Source organism: Melopsittacus undulatus, chromosome 4, assembly GCF_012275295.1.
Source record: "Melopsittacus undulatus isolate bMelUnd1 chromosome 4, bMelUnd1.mat.Z, whole genome shotgun sequence".
NCBI lineage: Eukaryota > Metazoa > Chordata > Aves > Psittaciformes > Psittaculidae > Melopsittacus > Melopsittacus undulatus.
This window is the reverse complement of record NC_047530.1, coordinates 54,024,410-54,038,138: the sequence shown is the minus strand read 5'-3', so window position 1 is coordinate 54,038,138 and position 13,729 is coordinate 54,024,410. Positions and strand designations below refer to the sequence as shown.

Sequence of the window (13,729 nt, the reverse complement as noted above, 5' to 3'; positions counted from 1 at the left end):
CTTGAGTATGTGTCAGGTGTTCAGGATAGGTAATGCTGAGCCACTACATGCTGGCCAAGTTCATACGCCTTAAACACGAGGAGTCTCACACTAACAAGACTCCCTGGATGCTTTACTGTTCTGAAGAATCAGATTTCACAATCAGAATTAGTGACACGATGTATATATGTCTGTAATCTTTTTGTAGCTAATGATAGTCAGGTTTCAGTTAATTTTCATGGGAATATAAAATTCACCGACTTGAATTCTAGATCTCTAAGCATTTTGTTGTTTGTATCTACAGTAGCAGGTCCTTTACCCTCTGGCTACTTTCTTTTGTGCTTTAATATGGAAAAAGATACTTTTGGCTGTCAGCTTGTTTTGTTTCTTCATTTCTCCTGGCTTTCTACAAGAAGAAATCACTATGCTGACTCGAGAACTGTAGACAAACTGGAGGTTCATTAGACCTTTGCTGTGCATCTGTTCAGGGTCTCAGTGGTCATACTAGTTTTGTCAATTGTAACTAGAATTGTAAAGTCAAGTCCAAATAATTAGGAATTTCATTCAGTAGCTTGGAGTAAAGAATGAGGATGCTGAAATTACAGTATTACACACATACAGTGTGTGTAGAAATAGTTTCTCAGATATTAAAATTTTATCCATAGTCTACAGACACAGTACCCAAATCAGACCTTGATTTGGTTAATAAATGCTACACTGATCTAGTATAAGCAGTTTACCTGAAATTTCAGCTCCCGAGCTTCATCAGTTGTACTTTTATTGAATTGTGGCTGATCATGTCTCTCTGTTCTGTTGCAAGTGAGCTCTTTACTGATTTTTCTGTCTGTTCTCTTCTGACATGGTCTGTATCGTCAAGTTTGTCATCCTGTATGTAAGTTGCTTTATGTTTATCATCTAACTCTGTTTTCTTTCTTGCTGTTTTATATCTTTGTTTTTCTGATGCCACAAAACCTTCTTCCTGGAAGACAGAAAACAAAGCCCTTGGAAGTCTAATCCAAAAAAAATAAAAGCATCAGTGCCTTTGTAACTGCTGCTGTAAAATAGGTACCTCTGCCTCATGCAGCTTTAATAATGCTATCATTTCTGTGCTAGTACAGACTACTGCTGAAACACAGAATAGACCAAAGGATTTCCAGAAGGTGCTAGGCTTTGATCAAAAACTTTGCTCCTTTAGAAGTTAGGAGGATTTTTGGTGACTAGAGCAGGAGGACAGTAACCCCACAGAGAACACCTCTGGAAAGCCTGCTGTCTAGCTTCACTTCTTCCTGTGAGTTACTTCTGATGCAGTCTGTATTATACGTTAAAACTGCTTCAGCTGTCTCAAAGAGTAGCAATGTGTCTTCTGGGTTGAAAAACACCAAGGGCTATTTTACAGGAATAAAAGTGTGTCATACTCTGTATTACCACATTGAGCCCACCACTGTGATTCATGCAGCCTATCTGGGACTAGAATAAAACCACTCCAGTTTCTTTTAGTTTTACCAAGAAGCAAAGCATGTCACTTTCGTGCACTGGAGCTCCATACTGGCCTAAGAATTCTTAGGAAATCAATTACAAAGGTGTGGAACTATGATTATTGAAATAGTAAAGTAGAACCATGCAGTTAATAAGTTCATAGGCCACTGTTTAAAATTAATGCATGTAATTGTGAGAACACAAGATGTATTCCAGTACATTCTGTGCTCACTAACACGTCATTAACACATTAATCTTCTACAGAAAATCATGCAAGTTTAGCATGTTTTACTCTACAGTAAGCTCACAGTAGCGAGCATGAAGCTACAGAGAAGCTAATATTTGATTTTTTTAATATACAATTTATTAATGTACTCCTGTTGCTCTTGTGCAGAGAGGTGTTCCTGTACATCTTACACTTCTCTTTTGTCTTCCCCTTCTTCCTGCAAGCTTTTTTCTTCCCCTTTTCTGTGCTTGCTTTCTTTGGCATTCATATTCTGGTTTAGGTTGTTTTTCCCCAATTTTCTAAAGCAGGAGGGGACCATGGTCAACAGCAACCAGGCTTAAAAATCTGGTGGTTGTCTTTGTTCCTGGCTGTTACATAGTTTGCTTTCTCTGCATCCCCTAGCTTCATGGTAGGGATCTGCTGTTTAAACTGCTTGCTTCTTGTGAGGCAGTAAGAGAAGGCTGCTTACTAAAAAAACCCATTCTATCTTTCAAAGATAGAGATCGTGACTATCAGAGTCTGACTGGCAGAGCCCTGTACCTTTCCACATCGAATCTTTTCTTATGCTTTATTGCTGCTGACACTCATATATGTCCATTCCCAGGCCATTCATGTAGGTTCCTACTTCCACGGGACTCCATTGGAATGACATCAATGGGCATTTGGCAGGTTTCTGAATGGAAATCTGCATTACTGAATGCTCACACAGTTACCAGCATAATCTTTTGCAGTTTACCAAGTAGGCTTCAGCCTTTCCTTAGGGTTTTGGGACCTTCATTTTGTTTCCATTAGTGGAGAAGTGTCATGCTTATCATAAAACTGGTAGATGGCCTTACACAGTTAAAAACCAACTTTCAGACCATTAACAAGAATATTTCTTCCATTCTAACAAACCATGTGTTTACATAACTACAGTGTTAATACTGATTACCTTACCCTCATTGACAGGTTGAAGTCTTGGTCTCTTAAGATTTCTTTCATTGTGACCTGCCTTCTGGGATGCTGCTCGATGGCTTCAAGCATTGCACTATGATTAGTAGAGGCAACACTGAACGTGTCCCCAGTAGAGATGTCTTTGGGTTCCAGCTTGCTCTTTGCACATGTGCTGCCGCAACTCACAAGTCCTGGGAAGGAATAAAATGGTATCTGAGAATGAAACCAGAACTGAAATGGAGAAACATTGATTTCCAAAGAGAGGGAAATGCACTTTAAGCTTAAAAGGAATTATTTCAGGTTATTCTGCATGGACTAGCAAATTTTAATGAAGGTATTAGCATCAAAGTGCAGGGAAATGATGGGGAACAAACTCAGACAGGGATATCTATACTTCTAACTGAATTTCATGTTCTGGTAGTTTTCCATTGGATTATATGCTAAAAGGAGAGTTAGCATGCAAGATAAGGCAGCAGAAATATTGAATAGGGGGAATTATTGTGTTAGAGGCTGCTAAATTTACAGCATTTATACCAATAAGCTAAAGGCTAAGTAACTACTCAGAAGACCAGAACACGTTTTGGGTTTTTTTTTCCCCTCTGCTGCTTGCCTGTGGGGATGTCAAAAAGGTACCTGAATTACTGGGATGGGACTTGTGGTGGCTTCTTTTCCAGTATTCCCACTCAGATCTTGCAGAATCCTTTAGCCTGGGCTTCTCAAGACAGCTGGAGCCTGTGTTAACAGCACTGTCCACTGCAGTATTCTGAGTGGTGAATGGCTCCAGCTCCCACTCTGAATCATAAGAGGGAGAAGATGGTGCCACAGCTGCTGCTGCTTCTGGTCTGGGGCTTTTTGTTTCTAGAAGGCACAGAGGGGGCTGACCACTGGACTCTACCTCTTCCATTTCACTTTGAAATACCAGACACCTGCATGGAAGAGGCCACCAGGCACTCACATGGGGATGACAGCAACAGATGCTTACATATGCTGACAAGCAGCTTATACAGCCACAGTGATAGTGGAAACACAGCCAGCAGGGTGAGCAAAGCAAGCAGTGCTTGGCAAGGCTAGGTACAGCACAAATGGGAATCAGGGCTGGTTTAGGACTGTAGGAACAAATGCAACAGTTAGTGTCTGGAATCTCTCCAGGCTTCGCCCTGCTGGTGAAGGGCATATGGATCATCTCTACAATCCTTTCCCACAGGCTAGGAGGGATCCAGACAGCCACACCTCGCGGAAGCTTGACTTTCTTGTCATTCCAGAAGTGGACCATAATTCCTTCATCTTCTGAGGCTGTTGAGAGAAAAGGTAAGGAGCCATAAGTGGGCAGGCTGCTTGGGTAGTGCCCATACCAATCAGGCTTCACAGCTTTATGCACTTTTTACTCCTGTCAAGCGGTAGGATCAACTACCTCTCTGTAAGACTTCACCATAAAGTCATGGTAGCAGGAAGCTGCGGTACTGTTGGTGCAACAGCAAGCCTGGCTGCAATTTGCCATCAGATGAACAAGAAAATGTTGACTGAGTAACTTTTGTTGTTATTGCCAAAGTTAGCAGTCATCCTCCAAGAATAGTATTTTGGTAAGTCAGGGGAGCTTGATTGTCAGACATGGGAAAAATCAATGAGCTGTTAAAATCTCCTACATTTGGGTGGTAAAATCACCCCAGAAGTACCATTCAGTACAAGTGTGAGCTTTCAAGCAGATAGGTGCTTCCTGAGAGCTGTCTCACTTGTAACTTTCAAGGAAAGGCCACTGATGCCCGCATGGCAGACACAGCTTTGTCCAAGCAGACAGAAAATAGCACAGACAAGGAAGACGACATTTTTATGGGTCACAACTTCCTTAGGGTCAGACTGGTGAGGTCACACAGATATCCAGCAGCAGGTCCCATTAGCTCCTGCAAACTCGAAGTAAAACTAAACAGTGGTCTGATTTTTCTCTGGCAGTAGGACAGTGACAACAGTTTATCCTGACAGCCTCATTTATGTTCCAGAGCGAGACAAGGAAGAAGAGGGCAGCACCTTTCTTACCTTGTAAGGGGTCCCTTATCTCAATGCCTGTAAGGACAGTTCCAGGGCCATACCTGGCCATATTTGGCTCCCAGGGTGCCAGCACTTTGTCTCCAGGGAGTAACGAGTGCTTCATCCTGTTCACGTATTCTAGGATGTCATCCTTTGCTGTTTTTTGTACACACACTGGATGCCTTCCATGTGACACAAGTGGTTTGGCAAACTCTACCAGGAACATGCTTCCTTCATTCTGTTAGCAGGAACAAAATAATAGCTTCTCTGAAGAACAGTCCATAATGTGTCAGGTCATGTAACCTTCACCAGGAGGACATTTGGTGGCTACATGGCTAGGTCAAAACAAGCCCAAACAGTAACCAAATAGTGTGAGGTTAGTCCAGCACTGAGACAGTCAGAAAACCCCTGTGAGGCTCACCAGAAAGCAGGCTGTGTTTTCTTCCCCAAGAGAAAAAGCCATAGGCAGAGTGCAACTGGATTTCACAAACCATGCCATCTGCTCCAGGTAACAAGGGACAGTGAAGCCATTCAGACCTGCTCTTTGGTCACGCCTTTCCTCATTACATACAACACTAACTCTGCTTCTTGGGGGGTGGTTGGGAATTTTAATTTTCTTTTAAATTAAGGCCTGTCATGAGGCTTTCCATCAACAACGAAACAATGTACTTCCCTGTTCTTGAGGAAGAATAGGCTCTTTTTTCTGTTCAAGTTTGAAGTGCTAACAAACTAATGAATTAAAGCTTTCACTAACATTTCTGAAAAGACACCAAGCCATTGGTCTGTAGCTGACTCAAGCTGCAAGTGTGTACATAAAACACTAATGCTTTTCCTGTGCTATTGATGGTTATGTGTCTACACACAACAGTGGGCGGTACGCTGCTCACAACAGCACTCACTCTGTCTGAGCTTGGCAGGGGTCCTTCTCTTGCAAGGTGCACACCACTGCTCTCGCCAGGAACTTGGAGTTTAGGGGGCACTCATCTTCTGTACAAGATAAGGATCCCCGAAATACACCTGCGTAGTCCTAGAAATGGTCTCCGTAAAGGAGGCTGAGAAAAGCATGGTCCTGATCACTATTAGTTTATTGGTGCCTGAGGCTGTGTTGCATGCAAGAGGCTCACCCAGCATGACAGGCAGCAGGAGGTGAAAACATTTGAGAATAAGGCACATTGGAAGCTTTATGAATCAGCACAACTATGAGCATCAGCTCTTCTAGTGATCTGTCCCCTAATTCACATACCGGCTGAAATCAATACTGATACACAAAACTCAAGTGGTACATGAGGATTGCTGGACTTGACACCCTATTACACATACCCATGACTACCGCACAGCAATCGTCACTCACCTCTACCTCCTCTTTTACTGTACCACGGTAGTAAAATCCATCTTGTTCCCCTCTCACCAACACAGGGATGTTGCCATCTAAGCCCACTGATCTCCCTGATGCACTCAGCCTCTTCCATGCTGGGTCAGGGGAGGAGGGGCAGTGGGTAATCCATTGGCACCTTGAAGAAAAGAAAATGGGTCAGCACTGGGAAAAGCAGCTTTTTTAGGGGAAAAAGGAAAATCTTGTAAGATTTAAGAACTGGATCACTCCACCTCCTTCTGTAGCACTCCCACAGGCCAAGGCATGTGGGAAGAAACACAAAACTTGTTTGTTCAGGGACAATTCCTTCTCTTGGGAAAAAAACATCAGTGCTTGTTTTCACACAAATTTCTTTGGTTTAGGGTTTAGATGAAGTAAGCTGAAATCCTGGGCCAGCACTACCTACACTAGCCTATTTGCTCTTTACATGGCAGCCGATGCCACCCCTAAGATTAGGGGAAAGGAGCCATCTCCAGCACAGATCACAGAGTAGATGCGTTCGAGATCACAGTAACTGATGGTTTGCACTGGGGCATTTGGGGAACAACAGAAAAGTAGAAAAGTAAACAACGAAGCTTCTGGTTGATGACAGGTTTAAGTCCAAAACAGGGAAACTAATCCCCTGTCACAAAGCATTAGAAACATTTCACAAAAGACGGCTGCTAATACAAGATGCTTCTATTTATCCAAATAATATTAAAGAAATGTTTCTTTGACAGGTTTTCTCAGGCTTTGCTTTTCATAATCTCCAGGGCAGCAAATCACTGTAGTTAATAACATCTAAACCACTGCCAGTGCAGGGGAGGGGAAAGCTCAAATGACATTCAAGTTGCTAATTTATTCATCTGACACACCAGCCTGCTTTATACTATTAGATATCATGAAAAAGAACAAATCACAGATTCCAACAAGAAGTTTACTTTACCTCTGGGGGGTGAGGGGCTCAGCCATCCAGGCAGGATGCACTACAGAAGAGCTCCTGCAGCCAGGGCTGACAGTAGGCACAACTCTGGAGCATGAGAACTTGTCCAGAGCTGGCATTGCACTGCAGTACCTGCAACCCGTAGGCAGGAAGGCTTCCAAAGCAGCCATTCTTGTGAGAGCAGCTGGCTGCAGGACTCAGTCCTGATCTGTTGGTAATAAAGGGACAACCATAATATTATAGAATAGTTAGCGTTTCACTGTCATTTTACAACACAAGCAGATGCTTTCTGGTGTACCTCAAGAACCCAGTAGCTTTTAGTAATGAATTCTTTTCAAATCAAAAGAAGTAATTCAAAATATCCAGACTGGCTTTTGGTCAGCTGATCCCATATTACTGACTTCAGGGATCCCCAAGCACCCAAATCCTAACCTGGTAGAGGGACAGAAACACCCAAGAAAACTAGAAATGCTGTGAAATCCTCTGGAAAGCAATAGCCTTTAGCTCCCTCATATTTTTGCTTCCATCTTTAGCATCCAGGTCTCCTATACCTACACTCTCCCTTAAAGCTTTCTTGTACACAGTCCCAGTCAAACCTTCCCTATTTTATAAGCTGAGACAGAAACTACAGCTGGAGCTGACAAGCTGAGTGAACACAACAGGTTTTGAACATGATGTTAGATTACAATTGCCTCTTACTTGTTTTCTTTATAGTGATGTATTAACAGGAAATATTTTGATCTTTCAGCTGTCCTGTCACATTTTATAACAGTAGGATTATGGCCTGCCATGAGAAAGAATGGGATGCTCAGATTTGACAAGTGATAACTATTCAGGGGCTGTCACAGTAAGACTGATGGTGTGATGGTATCTCCAGTAATCTGACAAGATGTAGTAGGTAGACAAGCTTCCATTTTATTTTTTTAATATACCTTAGAAGTGTTTTGCATGCTTAGGGTAAAACTTGCATGGAAATTACACAACATAAATTTTAAGTGCCTAATTTACTTTACAAAATACAGTTTAAGCACTCTTACGTTTAAATATTATCCTGCCTCTTAGACAAGAGACGATCTGCAAGTCCTTTGTATGAGGACTTCCAGATATACGTAATTTCATAAAACTAGCACACCCAATGCAGCAAGAAGAATGGATTAACTGCTACAAAATACATTTTTAAGTCAGCAAATCAACACAATATATTCACTCATTTCACAAGTACACAAACTCCCCCCATTATAAACTAAAATGGAATCAGTAATACTGTGTGAAGAAATGCAAGTATCAATTCTACTTAAAGCACATTTTAAACACTTTCAGCACTGTTACTGCTGAGAGCAGGTCCCCTATTTCTGCATAAAATAGAGCACTGACAACGGCAATTTTGCCACACTTCAGGAGAGGTTTTTTTCCTGGATAATTACAAGTACTCTAACACAGCAGTGTTTCAAACTTACCAACTATTGATAACACTAAGTCTGGTTGATTTGGATTTAGTCCCAATGCAAAAATCTTACCTTTTGCCAGTTGGATGCAGGAAGCAGTTTGCTGCCAGTGTTTCCTAGTTGCTGTGAAGGTTGCCACAGCTGTAACTACGGGGATCAAACACCTCGACCTTACCATTACAAACCAGTGAAACACAATTGCAGTTGTCTGCACCATTTTCAACTTCCCATTGATCTAGATATTGCACCAAAAGGCTGCTGGGGCAGAGAAGGTATTGTAAGAGGGAGCGTAAGGTCCTCCAGGCTTTCTGCTAACTATTGCAGGGCAAATAACAGCACCATATGAAGCTATAGCTCAGATTTAGGAAAAAAGCAGCCTACCACCACAGGGTGCGACAAATAAACCAGTTTGAAATGCAGACAGAAAGGTTAAAGCTGAGACAAGCCAATGTCAGACTGCTTGACAAACTTTTCTTTTTCACAATAAAGGGGAAGGATTCATGAATTCTATACTTCCTACAAAGTGCGTATCAAAACTGTACCAGAATACAATGCAGAAATCTGCCTTAATTTCTGCTGTGATCCCTAATCTTCATTTTCCCTTAATAAATGTTAAGTTTTTGTTTAGTTTGGTTTTTTTATTTTTTTTTTTGGGGGGGGAAGGAATACTTGATTTAATTTTTGCTATAAAAACAAGGTAACAGAGGGGATGACTGCAATGAGGGACAAGGATACAGCACTTAGGAAGCCTGTAACCATTTTCTCTACATTCTGCTGTACCCGCAGACTACTTGCTCTCATGCTGTCAGCAGAGGATCAATAGCAAAGTACCCTTACATACCGCAGATGTTAAGAGCTGAACTCTCTTCACAAAAATCTATTCCACACACTTAGCTGAAACCATCAGTAGTACAGGGAAACAGACTGGCTGGCCAGGGAAGATCACCCCAGACCTCAACCATTATCAGTAGAAGTCCCCAACATTTTCTGTTGCAGGATGATTCCCCCACACCCACCCTGTCCAAGCCAATTCTCCTTTGCCAATTTTCCTTATACTCTGGTATTGTATGAGTAGTCCTAGTAATATTTAAGGGCACCAAGAGTTGAAGAAATAACCAATTTTCAATAGGAACTAGTCTAAATCAACAGTTCTTAATGGAATTAAAGCATTCATTAGTAAGAAAAGAACAACACTTGCACATTAATTATGCTCTATGTTCAGCAACATGCTTCAGAAAGCTGCTACCCTCTTATTTTCCCCCTTTTAAACTAAGTTATCCCTTCTGTGGGCACCTAACAACATCCCTAGGAAGCTTTAAAAAGACCTTTTAAGAGAAAAACCGGCAATTAGGCCAAAATTCTTTTTAAGAAAGTACCTGTGAGAGTAACCCAGTCACATTACAGACAACAAGAGGAATCTCAGTCCCATCAGCAGAAACATTTTATTTTCAAGCACAGGTTGTGATGACACATACAGTCACTTCACATGTACAGGTTATTACATGTTTGGTTTGGTGACAACTTTATAAATGCTTTGTGATTTCCATAAATTAATTAATTTAGGCCATTCAGATCAGATTTCTTCAGCTGTCTTTTTCATATCTAAGTGTAGTTACTTTCTGCATAATCAAAATCTTTTGTGAAGGCCTATACTGACTCGCACCATGATCTGCTTCTAAGATATGCCAGGAACATGCACATCATTAATAATACAGTAGGTTCCCAGAGAGGATACCATTTGCTTGGTTTGGAATGGTTCAGATAGTCTTTGAAATCTGATTTTGTTTGTTAATTGCTACAGGTGCTTGGCTCCATGGCACCTTTTTCTGCCACCACTACAGAATCACTGTACAGAATGGACTGCAGGTAGCTAATGTATTTTATAGCAGCACGGAGTGTTTCTACTTTGCTGAGCCGTTTCTCCAAGTATTCCTTAGGTAGGTGATGCCTCAGTTTAGCATAGCCTTCATTGACACATTTAACCCTCTGCCTTTCCCTCTCATTCCTCTTTCTGATGAATGCTGTCCCATAGGAGTACTCACTTCTGTGGTAATTGGAATGGGGCATTTGGTAGGGAAAGGCACAGGGCTCACTGTAGAAATTCTCCATGATGAGATGCTCAGACACGAAAGGAAGGAATGACAAATCTCCAGAGCAAGTGACCTGGCTTGGTGTTTCTGGGTACATGTGAAATGTGAGCACTGGGTCAGCACAGAAAGACCTAGCCAGCTGTACGCGCTGAGTCTCAGAACAGATAGACAGCTTGTCCATGAGGTTACAGTAGCTTTTGCCATCCATCAGGTTCTGCATTTAACCTGGAAATGCATAATTACATAACAGTTTAAACAACCCATACTGAGCAGTAGGAAAAACCTCACCTGGACTTATCAACATTTGGCACTACTGGCATTTCCAGTAGAGACTTAATGCATTTGTGACACTTCAGAGTGGTGTTGGAAGACATACATCAAGCAGACAACATCCCATTTGAAAACACAAGAAAGTGCAAGTAATTATTTTAATCACTGATAAAAATAATTCACAATAGATGTAAAGAAAATAAAGCCACTAACGCTTCCTAAAGGAAACAGCAAACACTCCCATCTCAGCTATAGAAATATAGAGAATCTACTTTTATGTACTCTAGATGGGTTTAGGGTCTCAAAATCTGCCAAATCTTTCATCTCTACAGACAACAAACAAAGCAGGCCAATATCTGAGGCACTCTCTCAAACCCCTTCTCCTCCTTGAAGAAAATTACAATTCCAGTGACAGACTCCCTATCCATACCAAAAAGCCTTCAAAAAGAATTACTTTTTCTCTCTATTCATTTGATGTTTCATTCAGTGTATTATCTTGATAGATGGAACACCTATGCACCTATCCTCTTAGGTCCTCATGCTCCTTCTGCGCTCACCTGCAGATTAAACAAATAGGAAATGCCAAATACAGCCCCACTGATAAAGGATTATGAAATAATTTATTAAAAGAAAAAATGCATGTCCTAATATTTCCAGTTATAAAGTTATTTGGGCACCGCTAGAAACCTGTAACTCAGACTGGCCTACTAAAACCATGCACCCTCTCTTTAGAGCAGCATTACAGCAAGTGTAACTACTCAAATCACCCTTATATATTTATTAGAAATATAAACTTGCACTATTACAGGAAGCTACATTATAGTGCCCTTCCAATATCATTATTCCAACAGCTAACTATCAGTATAACTAATGAATGCTACTTGATAGCTATCTAAAAATACATTTTTAATACCCAGCTGATTTTTAACAAATTTCTGTGATCCATCCTCACATACTGCAAGCAATACTTACCTACACAGCATCTATCAAAAAAATGCTCTTACTCACCACCCACTTCCACATCTACACATTGCTGTCTAAAACACTTGGTTATGTTACACCCCCTACAATGGAAACATACGCGAACATTTAACTAGGTTACTAGAAACTACACTCCATTCTCACCAAAACCTTGCAAAGCTTCAAACGTTCCAGCCATAGTTCCACAACATAAATGGGATCCCCTTTAGACTTCCCAGGATATGGGGGTATTTTAATATTTTCTAATGACTTCATACCAACCATGTCTAAAACAAAGAGAATTTTTAGTCAGTATGGACCTACCCTCACAACACATTCTATCAAAATGCCTCTGCATTCAGCTTTGTCTCTTTTTCTAATACACACAGATCTCACAACAGAAATTCTATGTGTTAAGAACTCATTTATAGTATGCAATTAGGCAAAAGAGAAAGTCACATGCATCTTAAAGAGATTGTCTGTAGGTAGGCACAACCAACCACACATTTTACATTAATACACATGCAGAAAATCAGAGGTGAATATATACTCATTATAAAAGGAAAATACTAGACAGTCATCTTTCTATTTTCTAATTACACAGGTTGGGTTATTGTCTAAAAACTTTCTGCTGCTAACAACTTAAAAACAGTCTGAAGAAAAGTGCCTGTTACATAGCAACAAAACCCCCAACTTTAGAGCAAAATATCATATAGAACAAGAAACCAAAGCCAACATAACCCCTCAAAAAGAGATACTTGCAGTATTTGTTGCTTAGTACTGACACTTCTGCTGCATAACAACATTAAACAGTTATTTGCTGCCTTATTACCTGCAAGAAGTCTTAGGATCATTTACCTGCTAGACTAGAGACTCACCAATCTTCAGATAAAAGTAAAATCCAAGGAAACAAGACGTGCTGTTTTAAGACTGATGAATAATACCTGTAAATATCCGAATGACATTCAAAAGAGAAGTTAATATTCCATTTTCTTACACCTTATTTAATAAGAGATCACATTGAACATGATTCATAGAAAAACTAAAGCAGCACTGTTACCAAGTAGCTAGTAGAAGTGATTTACAAAAACACTGATATTCAATGAAGATCTGTTGCTAGATACAGCAATACACAAGTCTCTTACCTGGATTATGTAGCTAGAGCCAGTAACTGCTGCAATTTATAGCCAATTGACAACATGCAAAGTAGCTTACAGTTAGATCTGCTCATTTCTGGTTTGGCTTTTCCAACCACACCACAGCTATGATGGCAACAAAACTTGGCAACATGGTCTAAAAATTTTAAAACTATTGAACACAACCAGATTACAGGAATGTACTTTGTTTACTTCCTGTATGTATTCTGTTACAGTGAACTAAAGCAGTGGTTTAATTTATTGGCATTTCATACTTTGATGTGTGAGTAGAAACAATCGGTTTGAATTTAAGTATTTACATCAAGGCATAAGTAAACTAATTTTCATAGCTTCATTTCAAACACAGCATTATTTAGAAGAAACATGCAATGGATTCGTTTCCAGGTTGGAAGTGAGAACACATATTAGTTAGCTTAATAGCTTCAAATTTATTCTCCATTATACCTATAATTTTGGGAAATCCTCTTAGTGTTATGAAGTATAACACCATATAAAAACTCCCTAATAAAGAATTTATGGAGGTTCTCAAGACAAGATTTGACAACAGTGAAAAACCGGCACCAAGACAAATGTTTTAAAGTTTTGCTTAAATTTAGCAACACAGTATGGAGCAATCTATCCATACAATCAAGGACAGGTATAGGTATACAGATGCAACATGTATCAGTATATAGCTGTCCAACTGTACAGGTGCAAGGAAATAGGACACCCCACTTCAGAACTCCCACATTTTACAGGATTACCTGACACTTTAGACTACTTCATTATTTGACACTTCTGTCACTCATACTAAAACCACACACACAAAAAACCAAACCAAACCAGTTCAGCTCAAACATAATCTACTACCAAGAGAGCTACATATACCCAGTCTTGT

At 40.4% G+C, this 13,729-nt stretch overlaps 2 protein-coding genes across 2 annotated transcripts; both read right to left on the bottom strand.

Annotated features, from left to right (window-relative positions):
• Positions 1–727: 727 nt before the first annotated feature.
• On the bottom strand, positions 728–7,100 carry C4H11orf16 (chromosome 4 C11orf16 homolog). The gene is given in 8 exon segments (XM_034061312.1): positions 728–958; positions 2,618–2,929; positions 3,020–3,066; positions 3,248–3,907; positions 4,646–4,874; positions 5,174–5,176; positions 5,988–6,147; positions 6,934–7,100. Coding segments are annotated over 8 exon segments (1,809 nt in total).
• Positions 7,101–9,798: 2,698 nt separating this feature from the next.
• On the bottom strand, positions 9,799–13,038 carry ASCL3 (achaete-scute family bHLH transcription factor 3). Its single transcript, XM_005155179.4, is given in 3 exon segments — positions 9,799–10,181; positions 10,183–10,690; positions 12,554–13,038. Coding segments are annotated over 2 exon segments (552 nt in total). The 5' UTR covers positions 10,686–10,690; positions 12,554–13,038; the 3' UTR covers positions 9,799–10,132.
• Positions 13,039–13,729: the final 691 nt, after the last annotated feature.